This window comes from Ylistrum balloti, unplaced genomic scaffold (genome assembly GCF_031769215.1).
Source record: "Ylistrum balloti isolate Yb309-2 unplaced genomic scaffold, AGI_CSIRO_Ybal_v1 Utg369588, whole genome shotgun sequence".
NCBI lineage: Eukaryota > Metazoa > Mollusca > Bivalvia > Pectinida > Pectinidae > Ylistrum > Ylistrum balloti.
This window is the reverse complement of record NW_026781875.1, coordinates 283,188-302,411: the sequence shown is the minus strand read 5'-3', so window position 1 is coordinate 302,411 and position 19,224 is coordinate 283,188. Positions and strand designations below refer to the sequence as shown.

At 34.5% G+C, this 19,224-nt stretch overlaps 1 protein-coding gene across 1 annotated transcript; it reads right to left on the bottom strand.

Moving 5' to 3' along the window:
- Window positions 1-2,788: 2,788 nt before the first annotated feature.
- Window positions 2,789-17,965, bottom strand: LOC132544213 (PR domain zinc finger protein 10-like). Its single transcript, XM_060207789.1, has 15 exons — window positions 17,596-17,965; window positions 16,866-17,079; window positions 16,248-16,409; window positions 15,451-15,660; window positions 15,143-15,206; window positions 14,443-14,655; window positions 13,864-14,012; window positions 13,459-13,558; window positions 12,055-12,207; window positions 11,353-11,474; window positions 10,454-10,633; window positions 9,729-9,801; window positions 8,655-8,869; window positions 8,012-8,070; window positions 2,789-7,200 (listed from the first exon to the last, which is right to left on the bottom strand). Exons 1-15 carry the CDS (start codon window positions 17,817-17,819, stop codon window positions 5,229-5,231), a joined length of 4,110 nt encoding a protein of 1,369 aa, XP_060063772.1. The 5' UTR covers window positions 17,820-17,965; the 3' UTR covers window positions 2,789-5,228.
- Window positions 17,966-19,224: the final 1,259 nt, after the last annotated feature.

The following is a 19,224-nucleotide window of genomic DNA, read 5'->3' as shown; positions in this document are numbered from 1 at the left end:
ACACTGGTTGAAAGGGATCAAAATTTTATAATATATGAAATAGATTAATGTATTAAAATCATTATTATTATTAAAGATTAATGTAAGTAAAATGGATTAAGAGCTAGGCGATAAAGAGTGTGCTTTTCTTTTCTTTCTTTTTTAAATTTGAGGAAAACAAATGCATTCCTCAAGGATGCCATGCAGTGAATACATTTTTCAAGACTGATTTTGTTTTCATGTGTATATTTAATGCAAGTGTATCCTACCCTAGGAAACAATAGAAACTCGAAAGTCTTTGTCTCTAATGCCGCCGTTGGAGTTAGTCAGGTCCTGAGACCTTTTGTGAGTGAAATAGAAGGCTTTGAAAAAAATCTGTAGAGGATTTAAATTCAGGCAAATGACATGCATTAAGTTTATCAGCACTGAAGTATTGAGTGTATGGAAAGACAACAATGTGTAACAAAATGTTATAAAATTAAGAGTGGTTCAAATCACATTAAAACACACAGAAATATTAATGTTCATGGCCGTTACCAGAACGTTGCTTTAACAATGTTCTTTGATTGTGATGGTATGTTAACTTCTGGATATTCAGAAACATGTAGTAAAAGTTTAAAATACATAAAAAGTGATCTGCAGATACAAATACACAGTCGACGCAGGTTGGCAGATGTAAAATGTATAGGCGATCGAGATTAATATATCGTTATTTATATTTCAATCGCTATTATCTTTTCAAAATATTGGTTCTACATCTCTCATCAAAATACATTGATGTAATTACTAGTTCTTGGAAGTCTCCGTGCATTACAATAACATATAAGAGGGATATAATCCGCCATATCTACAGTCTAAATAAGGAATAGCTTAGCAAGTGAATGGTGGTGCTTTACTTGTGGGATACTTATAAATATTTCGAGTAATGTGTATGAAAACTGAGCACATCTTGACCATACTTAATAACAAGTATTATATTGCGATTCAAGAGTCAACATCTTTTGTTACAGTAATAAATGTTTTTATTAATCAATGTTATTTGAGGATGTGGAAAAAAGAACTTTTTTCAGTCCATATGCACAGGACAGCTATCGTTAATGAAAGTCTAAACACGAGGCAGATATTCAGTAAAATGTGTTTATTTCCTAACTTTTTAGTTTTACTTCAGAATATTATTTTCTGTATATTTATCACTTACCTTTAGATAGTGCAATCAATGTTATCCCAACAGATATCGTGTGAACACATATGGAAATCCTTTCGTTTTGACAAGGCATTTTGACAATTCTCTGATGGCTTGGTGTGTATAATAAGTTTCTTGTTGTATATATATATATATATATAATCTCGTAAGTCATTGAAGGATACTTAAGAGATTGTGAAGGAGAAGCGTTTCCGCTGTCTGCTACTGTTCGTTAGATTTTAAATAAGTTTTATAATCAAAAGCTTGCAAAACATTACCATCTTTCAATTTTGTTTTAAGCATTATCATTTAAGACTGATTTTAACCCCTGTACACTACCACACTCATTTTCTAAATGAACTACTTCACCTACATGTCGCTAATGAAAACCATTCACATTGTCTACTATGTCGTGTATTGGGGGACTTTATTTCGGTGACACACAGCGTGGATGAAACTATAGCGATTATTATCATCTAGAGAAGATCATATACATTTTGATGGTAGTCAAATATAAAGGATTTTATGGATTTATAATACAATACTCCCCTTTTTCTTTTCTTTTTATAAAGCTTCAAACTAAAAAAATATTTATATTTACTACAATTGTTGGTTGTTTACTCTGGAACTTTACACAAAACAACCTTTACCCAGGAGTCAGTAACTGAAGTATCTAACATTGATGTCTCATGTTCTACATCATGGCCTGGTTTCCCTTAAGATAAAATGATGTAACTTGATCTGGTTGACCTTATCAGTACGACACACTTTCAGGATAATGTATGCTTTAAGTGTGTCATTTGGAGAACCAACCTTTCAATGCTTGAACACTTGTCTTGTCTAGATCTGTCGTTGAGTATGTCTATGCTTCAGATTGTTTAGGACAGCCTCATGTTTGATAACTTATCATCTTTCTCTTCGAGTTGAGACCCACCTATTTCTCCTCCACGATGAAAAGTTATATCAGTTGATTCTGGTAAATCGCCCTAAAACAGTTTACGAACGCCTTCAAGCTACAAGACTTTGTAATTCATCAAAGTAATTCGTGTTCACACATCTTTTTTGTTACATGAAACTAGCACCGTTTCATCCCTTAATCCACTTGTATGAATTTTTCAACGCAATGACTACGGCGAATTAATTATTAATATATCACCATGTGACTAATTTTTGTGGGAATATGGAATTTGAGAAAAGGCGTTTATTTTTTCGTGCTTGTTTGAAAATCACATAAAATCCCTCCACTTTTGTTTAATTTTTTTTACGTTCGTACTGCAGTATATCGTTTCATGAGAATATAAATGTTATTCAGAACGCAGGACACCAGCTTCATTGATCGTAGCTTTGTCGGCTTTGATTGCTTGTATTTTGATTTATTTTCAACATATAGTAAAAAGAGTTTTGTTTTCTTTCGCAATATAAAAACAATCATTGATGTATTAATGTGTAAAAACATTTACATTCTTGTTTTTATTCTTCCAAACTCTATAAAGTCGATGGTGTTGATCCGAATAATAATCACTAAAGCCAACAGCCCAAGGATGTATCACAACTGCAATTTCTGTAACAAACGACAAACCATCATCATAATGTGGAATACTAAAAGACAAGTATCTTTTTACACTTTATTGAAAAAACTACATGATTAATACTGGGACATCACAAAGAATAAATAGGATCCAACATGAATGCAAGTTGTATAACATTTTCAACATACTTTGTATGTTTCAAAAAATCTTAAAAATCATTATCTTCGGATACATTTAATAAAACATATCTTATTAGCAGCAGCTACAATATTTTCGTCTGCGACTGAAGTGTTATATATACCAGGATCAAGTGTCTGATTGTACAACATAGAAGTAAAACGTATAGAACGTTGTGAACGCAAACTCAGAAGGTCACATTTATGGAAAAAAGGAAGCATTATAACAATCACATTATTTATAAAGAAAAATTCTTTAGGCTTAAACAGCAAAAATCTCAATTTAAATTTCAAACATCATTGATTAATTAAGGCGCTAACAAACAAAGAAGTATTTTACTTTTCATATACATTCCGAGAATAACTACTTAAAAAAAACAAAACAAAAAAAACACAACAACACCTTAAAGGTCTAGTTAACAAAAAAGCACACAGACAATTTATATCTAATTTGAATATTTAGATTGTTTTTGTTTGTAGTGATGCAAGTCAATGGAAAATAATATAAATCTGTATGATATTGTCCTGGTTAGAGCTTTATACCTTAAAACAAAATCATATGATGTAGTACTAATACTCTCAGAATACAATAACAAATTCATTGTACACGATGCCCAAAGTGTTCACAAAAACAAGATTTTGTTGTACACAGAAACCGAAATATGAAGATTAACAGGTTTCTACTATACACACAAACCAATGTGTCCAGACTAAGGCGGTTTTACTGCACAAACGTAAGAGTTCAGACTACAAAGGTTACATTAATCACAAAAACCAAAGTATTCAGAATGAAGTGTTCTGACAAGCAAGGTTCTGCTTTATTAACCGTAATTCTTTGCACTACTAAGGTTCTGCTGTAGACAGAAATCAAGTTTCCAGAATCATGCTACACAGAATCCAATTTGTCAAGCTTCTATTTTACACATAAACCAACAAGGTTTCTAAATGTATACCATTGTGGTATCATTAAACAAATATATATCACTCAACAATAAGTCTTCTTGGTGTTTTATAATGAACAAATCACTTGTTCAAATATTGCGATAAGTAGGCGTGTTATAATGTAAAACCATATGAAAATAAACTGTTTTTAAGGAATTTTGATCATCCGCCAATTGCAATTCACTGCCCGGTAGACAAAGTCTATTTTACGAATCAGTATTGGAAAATTATATCAGAAAAAAAAATCAAAATGATTATGATTCCACTGTTACTTCAGTCTTATTAGGTCAAAAATGAAAATAGAAACCGTGATAATTTCAAATGTGAATTATAAAACCATCTAAAAGGTTATTAACTGCACTTTCTGTCAAAGTAGCTGACAGAACTAGTACAATTTCTTCCGTAGATATGCTTGGAGTATTTGTAATCCCCAACAAATTATTTTCTGTATATATCTCATCTGACGAAAAATGAAGTGAAATCGAATATTCTCTACCCATTATTTAAATTATTAAATCTTTAAACTCAAAGTAAGAAACGAAATGAAATATACATAACAATTATAGTAACAACAATCTTCGAATACAGAAACACAAAAAATAAAGGATATGCATTCCTTGCAAAAATATAGATTGGAGAAAATTTACGAGAATCATGGTGATTGATGTTATTTTATTATCTTCATACAAGAGAGTACCTTGTATGACGGTACTATCTAATCGATACAATGCCATTGTAACGAAAAGAATATATTTCACTAAACTGAAATCTCATGCCCACACAAAAGGGACGCAGTTTGATATTACTTTTCCTCCGATAAATAAGTTAACAATTTCCTAAACCTTCTACGCAGCAGTTCACTATTTCCAAGGCAAATGATGCATGATTTCAGTATTATCCTTTTATCCAACACATGTTGATTACACTTTGCAATCTATCCATGATTCAGTTTATGAACACGAATTATCCTGAATCAGACAAAACAGATACTGTTTACATTATAAATTACCTTTACCTGCGATACAAGTATGTTTCAGGATGCTTATCAGGAACTTTCGAAAGAATGAATTAAGAAAAGTCAGAAGAATCTGAGATCAAATACATGATTACCACCCCTGACGTACAAATGAAAAGAACATTAATGTTTTATCCCCTGTCCAAGATGAACGTCAGACACAATGAATGCAAGATTTATGTTATACTGTTAATAAGACAATGCAATAACGTAGTTTTAACGAGAATGCATACGTTTGTCAAATTGTATGATTCTAGTTGCGAGCTTAAGATAGACTTATCTGGGCTGATAATGCCAGTCTGAAGTATCTCCAGGTCGGCAAAGAAGACCAGATTTCCTTCTGTTAATAAAATGAAGCCAAAACAATTGAAGTTTGTAGGTGATTGTATCATGGACAATGACCTCTAATTAAAGTTTGTCCATGATCTTGGTATAAATCCAGTAGGCAAGGAGACTGGGATAGTCTGACCTGGGGCTCCACTGACCACAATGGTCTGAGGTGCATTTACCACCTGTTGTTGTTGCTGCTGCTGCGAGACCGCCACGTTCTGCGATGTCAGTACTTGTGCGGACTGGATTTCATTATCGGAGGCAGCAGCAGGGATACTCTGAGTAGCTACAGCCATCTGTATTGGCCCAGCCAATGTGATGCCTTGGGGCAGGGCTTGGCTCAAGTGACTGAGCTCTATGGTTGAGTGCTGAAGGGGTGTGGTCTGCACAGTCACCATTGTAGGTGCACCTGCACCAACACGCTGAAGCTGAATTTCTCCCATCTGACGGTACTCCTGCTGGAGGGATTGGGTCAATTCACTCATTGCTTGAGTCAGCAGGTCAGCTGGTTGACCGTCTTGACCAGGATGGGGCTGTATTGCGATCACTGTGTCCTGGTCATACCTAACCACCTGTGTGATCATTCCATCCTGACTAGGCTGGGGGTCAGGCTGTGCTTGTTGACCCTCTTTGCCCATCTTTGGCGGCAGCGGTGGGACAGCAAATGGATGTTTCTTTCTCTGGTGCTGGGTTAGCTTAGCTTTGCTGGCATATTGTTTGTGGCAGAACTCACAAGAATGGGGCATAGTGGTGATACTACCTACTGTCTGAGAATACGTAGGATTAGGTAATCCCGGGAATTCTGGAACTGTTGATTTCTTTCTGCTACTCATGGGAAGGTCTGCCCCAGGATGGTTCTTGATAATGTGAGCCTTTCGTTTTGAGCTGGACTTATACACTTTTTCGCAGTATTGGCAATAGTAATCTTTTTGAGTTTTCAGGATTGGCAAATTTAACTCTGGTACTGTCTCAGGTTTGACATCAGGGTGACGTTTTGCTAAGTGATTTACTAACATCCCGCGGCGTTTAAATCCATGCATACAAGTATGGCATTTATAAATAAATCGGTGATAATCTGATGGCGAGACTTTAGGAATAAATTTCTTCTTTGATGACCTGTTTTTGCCTGCCATTTTAACTTCACGCTCGAGTGAATGCATGCGTCTAATGTGTTCCTTCAGTTTATCTTTCCTTTTAAATTGGCGACCACATGTCTCACACATAAACTCTCGGTGCGTAGAATGGCGAAGCATGTGGAGTTTGAGCTTGTCAGGACGTGGGAAGACCTTGTCACAGTGAGGACAGGGGAATTCCTTGTTAGTGTGGAAGCCACGAATGTGCTTACGAAGAGATATAAAGTCAGTGAACTGTTTATGACAGTCAGGGCATGTATAGACACCATCCTGGGCATGTTCAACGACATGCTCCTTCATAGTGGCAGTGTGATCGAACCCTTGATGACAGATTGGACATTCATAATACTTCTTGTCACTGTGGGTCTTCAGGTGACAGGAGAGAGCAGAATTGTTCATGAAGCGTTTGAAACAGACATCGCACTGAAGTGGTTTGGAGTCTTCATCACCATGACACAACATATGACGTTGCAATGTTTCCTGGGTGTGGAATGCTTTCCAGCATTTGTCACATTTATGCGGGCGATCTCGTTCACTTCTGCGTTTTGTTGTACCATGTTCAGCAGCATGTTCAATAAGTGCTCTCTGTTCCACAAACTGTGCATGGCACACAGGACACGCTAGTGTGCTAGAATCGATACTGACAACATTGTCATCTAGCCCACCTCCCTCTGATACAGAACCATTGTCTGTAACACCATAAGCAAACTTTCTGACCTCATCTAAGCCAACATCCTCAGCAGCATGGGTGAGTGTGTGGAGATTCAGAAGGTTGGAGTTGTCGAAGGTCAAATCACAGTGTACACAGACCCATTCCTGTCCACCAGATTCTTTACCTTTCTTGCGATACAATGACTGAATTGTACGTCGAATTGCTTCTGGATCATGACGTCGCTGGTACTTCTTCAATGTCCTGCAAGGAATATAATACATCAGTGTGATATTTGTAATGAATTAAAGATGTATGTTATAAAAATAATGGTTTTCTTTTTGCATTTTGTTGTGTGAGGATTTTAATCATCAAAGAATTTGCTTAAATAAAAGGATATTATTTTTTATCTTTAACTGAATTAGTCAATTTAAGTATCCTAAATATTTCCATTCACTTCATCAAGAAAAGGGAGAAAACTCTCAAACTATGATTTAGAAGAAACTGAAAAGTCTATGATATATTTGGTTATGAAAGAAATCAAACTGTTGAACTCAAGTAAGAATTTGTTCCTTAAAAAATGAAAAAGAAAACAGAAATAAAAGAAGATGTATCATAAAATTCTTGATTCTAACTCAATTCTGTGGAAATCTGGACAAAATGCAAGCAAAGGGAGGATTTACACAAAAGAGGACAAAGTTAGTGCAAGATATGCAGAATATATCTGGTTAGATCTATCTAGAGAAATGAGCAACACAATAAAATCTTTTTCAGGCTTATTTTTCTGTATCAATTGACAGTGTAACAGTTGATTGATTTCAATTTAAGAATTTTATCTTTTAAATAATGCTGTTTGCAAATTTGTCTTATCTAGCTATAAGAGATTTCTACATCACATATGACTGGAATAATGATAAATAGTGGTAAATACAGCCATTTCTAGCAATATTATAGTGTTATCAACCTGAAATTAATTTTAAGTAATTGCTAAGTTTCTCGAGAATATAATCGTTAAATATTGTGAGTTCTTGTTTTTAAGAAATTTCTATTTATACTTCAATAACATACTACTCACTTGTTTAAGTAAATACTTGTTGATTTCTTCTTCCACATGTAGCCAGTGGTATCCAGGTCCTGGAAACAAGACAATAAAGACTTGTAAGTATTGATCAGAATTAAGGATTCCTCTGAGAAGTTAAAACCTCCAGCAATAACCCTTTGTTCTAGTGATTGGCAGCAAAATTAGGATCTAATTTAAAAGCCGAAAATCAATATGTTGCTGCAATTATAGGTGTCACAATATGTATAACAGAAAATAATTATTTTAACCTATGTTTTTTTCCTTACCAACAGATATTCTTGGTTATTTTCATGGCAACCTTTTTTTTTTAAAATAAATTTCGTCTTGCATTAAAAGTGGTAATAGTAAGGATATTTGGATATTAAGAAAGAAATAATGTGAAAAAGCTTAATCTCTGTTTGAGTTAATGAGATTGTAACTGCATAGCAACAAAAAAAAACTGAAATTTTTAGAGAAATTACTTAAATCCTTTACTTAACCATCATTTATTATTTAATACAATTTGCTTACAGGTCGTAAAACTCAGAGAAAGTTGTCCACCAACATATTTAAAAAAGCTGAGTACAAAAACTCTTAGTAGATCACATATAAATCTCAGTATGGTTCATTACAATATCTGGGGTCAACCATGTGTTACCTTTTTGGGAGGCCGTCCCCTCCTTTTGAGGTATCCCTGGCAGAGTGAGGAGTACGACTTCCCTTTTGGGGTCTCACTTGTGCTGGGTTCAGGGGATTCCTCTGCTGGGCCTACTGTGTCATGTGTCAAGATGATGTGTCTTTGAAGCGCCAAAGATGTTTTGAAGCGTTTGGAGCAGTCATAGCACTGAAATTTATACTCCTGTTGATCTAGAGCTATAAGTAAATAAAAATTCATAAAAATTCATTGTGAAAAAACAGAGTATTGGATAACAACTGAAATGAGATAATGTAAATGTGGCTATTTCTGAGAGGGTTAATTTCCAAATTCCAACAGACAAACTATATATGCAGGGATTATTTTTGCAATCAATTCACCATCTCATATTTAATGAAAATTTTCATATGTATAACATGTCAGAAATTTATACGTAAGGGTGAAAATTATATAGCCCAATGACATCCACATACTCAGTGTAGATTTTCCCTACATGCAAAAAAAAAAAACAAAAAAACTAACAACTGATAATAACAATTAAAGTATTACACTGTATCTTTCATTTAAGAAACATTTTTACAACTATGCACACAATTCATCAACAGCCTTTCACATTTTATATAAAATCATGTGAAAGGTTGATTTTTCTCATTGTTGAAATTTTCACTTTTTTAACTGAAGTGATAAAATAGACTTTTCTTTTATGATAATAATTTAATTTTATTACTAACAATAATTAGACCACAACTAAAAGTACCATAAGTATGGGACACTTATATGTCTTATAACTAGATTATCAAAAACAAAATAAAAAAACATGAGGACACAAGTCATGGATCACTTTGGATTATTGATCATTCAATAATTTTAAAAATGAAATATACACAACATAATATAAGTAATTATAGGAACTTTAGTAAATTTTATACTAATTCCAGAGTAACTTTGTTACAGCAAAAATTAACACTTAAAGAAAACTTCAACGTATCATTGCTAAACCAAATTTATCATAGTTAACATAACAACGATTTGAAATGAGTGTGAGAACTTATCATTAAAATACTATGGTAAACTAACTTTGTAAATCCTGGTCTGTGATCTCCAGGGTCTGTAGACCAAACCGTTCAGCATAGTGAGAGGCATACCATACCTGTAAGTAACAGTGAAGTAACAATAACACATACAAATCAAAATTCTGTAATTTATTAAACAGCAACTTATACAATTATCAGAAAGTGAGTATTAACTTCAGAAATAGAATGCTCACTTAGAAAGATATACACATTATACCACAGAGTCTCTATGCTGTTTTATATTATGCTTGGAATGTGTGAATCTTTCAGTTTTTGTAATGATATACATCCAATCTTGTTTGTACCCTTGCAAATTTTCACATTTTTAAAAAAACATTTTAAAGTTTTCATTAAGTTTCAAATCTGATAAAATCTTCTACTAATATTCTTAATGACAATTCCTGAGGGTTTATTAATTTTACATTCTCCTGTCAGTTACTGTACATGTTGTTTTCCTCCATGGCTAATTTTCTTAGTGTTTTACCAAAAGCTTTAAGCAAAAAGGAATGTTTTTTATGGAATTCATGATATAAACAAAGAATTTTTGTATAATTTTTATCAGGGTATCATATCATCTATTGGGATTTTATCTTAGAAATCCTACAAAATTTTTAAAAAATATACTATTTAGCCTTGAAGTATGTGAGGTTTTGCTGTCCCTCTGAAAATTTCAGAAAAAAATCTTACAGAGGCTCAAAGATATTACTTACACCATGTGAGCTTTCTCACCTTGAGCTCCCCGCGAGCTTCTATATGTTTTGTCACAGTAAAGTAGATGTCTTGGCCATACTGATAGGCTACCATATTTTGTTCTGCATAACTCTCAGCTGGCCTCACAAACATCATCCAATTGCACTTATTTTCATCACTTGTCTCAAAATACATCATGTCCCCTCCTGTTTTTTCAAGCTGTAACACAAAGACACAATACAATATATACATATACCTTATAACCTGAAAACTGATCACCAAGGGCCTATTGTGGCCAGGCCATGTTTATCTAAATACTTTGTGGATTTTCTTTTTTTTCATAAACAGCGACCTTGACATTGAAATATTTTTTTCTAAATTGCGGTACTATTCCTGGAAATCTGAGAGTGATCTAGCAGTCAGAGGTATGGACAGGACTTGTAAATAATGTGGTATACTTGCTATGGAGAAGTATCTTCTAATTAAGTATTCATTACACACAATGAACCCGATATTAGATGGGTGTCACATGACATACTACACTCAATATATTATCCTAGCAATGACATGACTTAATACCAAGGATTATAAGGCAAATTCTATCAACACATTTTTGTTCCTGAATGATATAGACAAATAAAAAAACAATTGCTTATTTTATAATTGTTTTTTTGAACAATTAAACTGAATTAAAGGCCTTTTTATTTCTGACGTTACAGAAAGTGGTAAAGTCTAGTACATTATGACGGAGATATAAATACGAGCTTTAAGTGTAACTTTGTAAGAATTCAACATTTTTTTCTAATTTAGCCCTTGTGCAGAGCTGTACATCACAATATATTCTTTTTCACAATCTGTAACATAATAAATGCTTAAAATTACATGTATCAGCTGTAAACAAAGTCCTTTAGAACACATGTTATGTACTTAAAACTCACCAGCAGAAGAAATCGGGCAGACCCTACACTCTCTCGATTAGAAACCAGGTCCCCGATGTATGGACCAAACTGAGTCTGCTTGGACAAGGGACGTTTGGCAAACACACCTACATGAGGAGGATCTATCAAGAACAAAATTTAAAGACAATTAAAATTCAAGTGCTAAAACTGATCATATTTCTATGATAATTTCAGGGTTATACACCCTGCTGGTAATTAAGGTGTCAAGTTTCCTCCTGACATTTGCAATGGTTCAAAATCATGAGCCCTATTACTGACTGAAACTTTTTAGCACTAAGACATTTATGTGAAGGTCATGGTGACCTAATTTCAGTGTGATGCACATAGTCTGTGAATGATACAATAATTTTGTTTTAAGTTTCATATTGCATTTGACCTTTGAACTTGCGGTAAAGATCACAGTGACCATCTGTGTCTGATGTAAAGAAACAGAATCAGTAATGAAGGGGACATAGGACCAAAGAGTCAGTATAACTATAGAAATACATTCTGTACCTCCCTTCAAATATAGAGCAAAATAAATCCTCCTTCAATCAGTCCAGGATTAAGTATGTTAATTCAGACTTAAAATTGCAGGGTTGGTTTTATATTTCTGTACAATGAAATAGAAAGTGTTTGTTGACCTTTTACAACAGTTATATATAAGACTGTAAGTCATATCATTAAATGACATCTACATACCTGCAGGGTACTGATTGACCTCACTTAGTCGAAAGATCTGTAACATTGGAGGTAAGCTGGCCCAAGCACGGGAGAGAACAACCTTATCTGGTATGATCTGTAATCTATGCATGGGACAAAATGGGTCGTAAGTTGTCATACACTCCTCGCACCCTGTAAAATCAACATTATATGATCTGTAATTGGTGCATGGGACAAAATGGGTTGTAAGTTGTCATACACTCCTCGCACCCTGTAAAATAAACATTGTATGATCTGTAATTGGTGCATGGGACAAAATGGGTCGTAAGTTGTCATACACTCCTCGCACCCTGTAAAATCAACATTGTATGATCTGTAATTGGTGCATGGGACAAAATGGGTCGTACGTTGTCATACACTCCTCGCACCCTGTAAAATCCTCATTGTGAGACTTCCCTTATTTCACATGAATGTTAAACTTATTCTATCTTATATTATGTCCTCTTAGCTCAGATATACGCTTGAATCCTCTGCAAAACCAACATGACTGAGCAGGTGACTCAGGGATATCAAATATGATCAGAAAGATGAATGGCGATTGTGTTACTAATTTACACAAGATTGTCATGTACTTACATTTAATGAATGACAGCAGTAATATATATCCGCTACTCATCAACTTTGCTATGATTTTTCTCTTTTTATTTCAACACAGATACATACTTAAATTTTTTACAACTTTAAATAAGATGTTATATATTGAACATATTTTAACCGGATTCAAAATTTCTGTTTCTTTCAACTCCCAAATCATACATTTATTTAATCTGTACATAAATAATATCTTTTCAATCTCATAGGATAAAGAAGAACTACAGAAATTGTAGGGTTTAGGGTTGTATGTGGGTCTATAATTAGGACCTGTACTTACATAAACTGTTAGGACTGTAGGGTTTAGGGTTGTATGTGGGTCTATAATTAGGACCTGTACTTACATAGACTGTTAGGATTGTAGGGTTTAGGGTTGTATGTGGGTCTATAATTAGGACCTGTACTTACATAGACTGTTAGGATTGTAGGGTTTAGGGTTGTATGTGGGTCTATAATTAGGACCTGTACTTACATAAACTGTTAGGATTGTAGGGTTTAGGGTTGTATGTGGGTCTATAATTAGGACCTGTACTTACATAGACTGTTAGGATTGTAGGGTTTAGGGTTGTATGTGGGTCTATAATTAGGACCTGTACTTACATAAACTGTTAGGATTGTAGGGTTTAGGGTTGTATGTGGGTCTATAATTAGGACCTGTACTTACATAGACTGTTAGGATTGTAGGGTTTAGGGTTGTATGTGGGTCTATAATTAGGACCTGTACTTACATAGACTGTTAGGATTGTAGGGTTAAGGGTTGTATGTGGGTCTATAATTAGGACCTGTACTTACATAGACTGTTAGGATTGTAGGGTTTAGGGTTGTATGTGGGTCTATGATGCCAGTGTGATGTTTCATTTTCCAGCTCAGCTATCCGGGACGACTTTCTTATCTGAAAACGATACAACATGTATTTGATGAGAAACTGTTTCATAATTACATGTGTTTCCATTACCTAACAGATTCGTAAAATGGATGGATAAAGCTGTCTGATAATTTGGCTTTATTGCGACAAAAGAAAAAAATGATTACATCTGTTGTGTGTAATGTACATAATAAAAGGAATTGATACTGTTGATGCTGAAAATTTTCATCATTAAAGAAAAAAAATAGAAGAAATCAATTAGAGAAAAATTAATTTTAAGTCAAAAGTAGCATTTGTTTATATGTTCTAAACTAGAGAAATAGAAACACTACCTGCATTTGGGAACTACTTGGTGTAGGGACCATTTCCATGTCTGTCATGTCTTTCTCCGGGTCAATGCTGGGGACGAGGGATGTACCAAGGCGCTGTAAAGTAGCTACACTCATCATGTTAGATTGCCCATCAACAATAGACGAAGACCCTAAAAACAAAAGAAATTATAAAACTCTTTATCTGAGATTGGTGCAGCCTACTGGTACCTATATAAACAAGAGGTACAACAGCCTCAAAGATCGACTAATTGTAATGATGTGTCTGTTGCTGGGAAAATGTCATTAATTTAATGATTTAATGCAGGCAAAAATACAAGAATCAGGAAGTAAATGTAATGTAAATACTTTGTATACAAAAATAAACCTTTCCATAAAAAGATAATGAAAATCCCTGTTAGAGTCTGTATTATTGTTGGGCTGTATTTTCTGTCATTTTTGAGGATGGAAGTTGACAAAACAAGATCCTTTGAAATTATTCAATATCAAATGAAAAAAACATAACCTGCACTCCCCTGACTTAAGGAATAACACATGCCTTACCAGTACATGGGGCAATATATTAAAATGGTCAGGATTTACCTATTCCAGAGCTGTCGACAATGGATCGGTCCTGGACATTGTCCATCCTAGTCTGAGCCATGGGATGGTGAAGACTACTGGACAAGTGTGACGAGTTAATCTGGTGATTGTGATCCATAAGGTCAGAGGTCGGATGGTGGGACTGATTCATAGTCGAGTGGAGTTCAGCATCATCCAGATTTGGAGATGTATCTACTATGTAGTTCCTCACCGCTGTTGTGAAAAGAAATGCAAAGTACATTTAGAAGGATTAAATATTATGAAAAATTATCTCAGCCGATTCTGTCAAAAATTGGGTATAACAGCATGAAAAGGCTAAAAGAAAAACCAGAGGTTATGCAGTCAATCCTTGAAACAAGGGCATAAAATCATGGCATATTCAATATTTTGAAAAATGTTTTCATATGAAGTTGGTATATACTGAAAAGTTGAAGTGAAAGATTAAATAGACAAATTCTAATTTGCAATGATATTTTTGCCAAATGAGATAATAAGGCCTTTCAAATATTAACCATAGACTTGAGAATGCTTGCTTAACAACCCAAGACATATTAACTTTCAAAGACGTTTTAAGGAATTATGTCAAATGACAAAACTATTCTTTCAAACTACAGTCACAAATGCATGACTAAGGACTGTATTATTCACGCTTCTTGGATTATTTGGGGAAAAGAAAGGGAAAAAAGGAATGGGATTTTACCTTGAAATTCCTCCCCATCATCTTGTGTAGTATCAGGTTCACCACTAATGGTCTCGTGTGTAGTCTGTAAAACAATGTTTTCTGAATTATAGAAATCAATATCAGACTCTTAGTCGTGGCATTTTTATTTTAAAAGAAATTTTATAAATGTCTTTTTTTGAAAATGTACATAGACCATTAAATAAATAAAATTTTCCACTAACATTTCTTACAACTGAGATTTATTCTTCACTTTTAATTTAATTTGTCTAAAGTGATTAGAATTGATTTTGACATTTCACCAGGTAAATGAAGTGATTTTGTACTACCTTGCGTGGAGCAGGTGGTATCATGCGCCGTTCCTGTGTTGGAGGACCAGTGATGGACGAGATGCCATTGTCTTGCTCTCTTTCCACAATGTGATTGCCGTGTCCATGAGCCATAAGTGGTGGGCCTCCTGTACTAGACACAGCCTCATTGTGGGAGTATGATGGCATTGATGTCACATGTCCTACAGGATACCGTGGGACACTTGTCACCTAAACAACAAATACAGGCCTATGTAGAATTTATAATATAATTGTACCCTGCAAATCTGATAGGTATGAGAGCTTCAAGGCAAAAATCCTCCATGTTCATGAAAATAAATATTGTTTGACAAAATTATGCAATAACAGATACTAGTACTGTTACAGTACTGATAATACATTTTGTGAATAAACACAATGTAGCAGAACATCAAATATTTTATGAAATATTGTGTTGTTCAAAAATTACATATCATTATCACAGGAATACTTACAAAAATTAATAATCGACTTGCCATGCTAGAACAAATAAACTCATAGCATATGCCACTAATTTTTAAAGTACAATTGACTATATCAACCATAAAAGCAGTAGACTAGTTTTTAAGGCTGGGAATTTCAACCATAGAATGTGTCAATAAATTGTTAAGCCTTTTTAAGTACAGTGTTGTGGCAATATTGAACATATGAAAGGATTACTGAACCAAATTATTCAGTTTTTAAAAATGTTCATCAAATTGTAGATTAAATTTAATTTTCTACTAATGAAAATGACACCTCTCTTTTTAGAACAATGCAATTGTGAGCCCATGACTTACAGGTGCCAGGATAGTGTGTGTCTGTTGCTGGTGCTGTTGGTCCTGGGTAGACATGCTCACTGCTGATTGGCTAACAGTACAATCCACAGGGGAGATAACTCTCTGTACCGTCATCACTCGTTGATGATCAGAATTCATGACAACATGGGAAACACTGTACCCCTTTCATATACAAGAAATTTTAGATATCAAATGATGCCAAAACTTACAAAGGGTAGATAACTCTCCTAATAGATTCAGTGTTTCATTCATTTTTTTCTAATTTCTTCATAAGAATTACTTTAAACACATTTATTGAATCGGTTGTGATGTTTCTTTTATCTCTCAGAAGAACAAAGATGATATGATATCTAATGTATTTTACCTTGATCAGTTTCCATGGAATTATAATTTATCACATTAAACATTTTACTTCAGACAATTTCTCACTCTAGAATTTTAGAATTAATTTCCAGTAATTGTAGATTTTGTTCCGACCTATTTTAAAATAGTTTGTTGACTAGATTGTGACTTTAAAAGCTTAATGATATAAGGTAAGGTTACCAGACCTAAATAGTGCAGTCTAATATAACACATAAAGACCTACATTTGTAAGTTAAACAAGGGAAGGTAACTTACTGGACCAAGTGTGCTGCTGTCAACCGATGGAGCTGCTAACATGCCTGATGCCTCTGCCTGCATCCCGGAGTACGAGGAAATAGGATCGCTACCTGTAGGCACCTCTCGTATCTCTCTGTATTCAGTGACTGGAGAAATACGCTCGTATGATGACTGAGGAGCTTGGTACACCTGGGGGTCTGATGCGGAAATATAAGCATCTGCGAATGGCACCCTGGGAAATGAAGAGGAGTTTTATCTAAAGAAACGTGAAGACAAAAGATCTATCTATCACACGGTATTCACGAATCATCAGGATCAGTCAATATAAATATCCATAGTAAAATGATCTAGGCCTCTTTATACTTTATGTACATGAATTTGGACTCAGATATTTCAGTCCTGGACTCAAGCTTTTCCTGTTAGACTCACAAATACTTGTCAGACCCACAATATCTCCTAGTATTGGGACTCATCAACACTTTGGAATCAAATTTTTGACTCATCTGAAAAAATCTTATAAAATTTGTTATAATGATAAGATATATATAATTCTAACTATCACTACTACCAAAAAATAAATAAAACATGTGTGATGTTACAGGTCCAGTTACTACATTGTCAGATTTTCTTTCTGTGAGTCAAGCCTAATTGAATATTTTTGATGAGTCATACTACTGCAAAATGCAGGAAGAATATACCAGAAGTAGAAGATTTATATATACTGAAGATTATTGAGCTGCCTTTGTACCTGTTTTGGGAATACGGTGCACCATATTGGAGCCGTGAGTAATTTGGAGCTGAGACTCGTGTTGATGTCGCAGATGATGAAGCATATGCTGAGGATGCTGATGCAGCATAAGACACTGACCCTGAAGTAAAGGCCACACCCACTTCCTGTGGGTAGCGTGGTCCCTGGGTAGACTCTGGTGGTGTCCACACATCATTCCTGTTGGAGTGGTTATCATTCTCCATCCTTCTTGAAGGTCAGAGGTCAAGGTTTAAATGAGGAAAATATTTGTTTTTCTTTAAGGCTAGGACATGACACCTGACCTAAGACTTAGTAATGTCTATAAATTTCTGCTTCAACTGGTGACATTTCCTTGCAGTTTGGTGTGGCATCCGTACATGTACAGGTCGCCTCTATGAAATATGCAAACATTAGCAATGATTTGAATATGTATATGGTTATCATAACAACAATAATCAGAAAATACTTCACTATAATTGGTACAATAACATTTTAAGCAATATCAAAGAGGCATGCTGACATATTGAGAAAAAAAACAAGAGGCCCAGGGGCCTTAATGTTCACTTGAGGTCTTTGGACATTTTGAGAACTTATTCATAAGTCCCAGCATTAGGGCAGAACTGAAGTGATATATGCATACTTAAAATGTTTTCATTGTTTCTAAGTTTTAATTCTAAATTCTCAAACAGAACTGATATCACTCTCTTTTGTTGTAGTTTAGTATATTTGAACCCTGTGACCTTGAATACAGGTAAAGGTCATTCATTGGAACAAACATGATAGACCTTAATGCCAACATGCTACTGGCCCAACATCAGTACACTGGCCCTTTAGATTATTGAAAAGAAGTTGTTTAAAGACTTCAATACGTTAGTCACCTGTGACCTTGAAAGCAGGTTCATGTTTAGGTCATTTATTTATACAAACTTGTTTGCCCTTCATCCTAGCATGCTACAGGCCCACTGGGCCTTTTGGTGATTAAGAAGAAGTAAAAAATGTTAATTGTTCATGACGCACAATGGACAAAAGGTGATCACTTGAGACTTTGTTGACAGAAAACCTCATCTTACCCAGTAATGAAAATAGACACTGAACAACTGTACAAAGCATTGTCATCTCACTGTATGTACGACAGGCTCCAGCCATGCAGTGTCAAAGACCGAGTACGAAATAAAGGTTTTTGAAAACACAAGAAGGCCTTTCACAGTTTCAAAGCTCTTTGTCCTTAAAGCTCTTCTCCAAACATCAAAAGGCCAAAGAATCTGCCTTCAAGTTTATTCTTTGTAGATATATAATCATAATTATTTCGAACGAGGGAGAATGGGGGTGGAAAACTCGGCGAGGTCTTTTTGCATTTTCTGAACCTGAAGCATGTCAGAAATTCTGAAAGTCTACAAAGAGGAAAAATCCCATTTACATTTGTGTAATAACATGATAATAACATGATTACATGCATTTCTTACAATTATTAGAAATTTTTATTCTAGATTTTTTCTGAGGATGTTATAGATTCATGTGACAGTGTACAGAGTTATGGAAAAATTCACCCCCCATACAAATTACAGGTAACTTTTTTAAGTTAAGACTACATGAAGTTAAGAAACTTTATCATGTCTGATCTTCTTGTTC

What these genes read in the sequence shown, in the direction of transcription:
- LOC132544213 (XM_060207789.1), bottom strand. Translation starts at nt 17,819, where the DNA reads ATGGAGAATGATAACCACTCCAACAGGAATGATGTGTGGACACCACCA. An exon ending in CACACACTATCCTGGCACCT is followed by an intron (nt 15,661 to 16,247) that starts GTAAGTCATGGG and finishes TTTGTTGTTTAG; the next exon opens with GTGACAAGTGTCCCACGGTA. An exon ending in TGATGGGGAGGAATTTCAAG is followed by an intron (nt 14,656 to 15,142) that starts GTAAAATCCCAT and finishes TTTTCACAACAG; the next exon opens with CGGTGAGGAACTACATAGTA.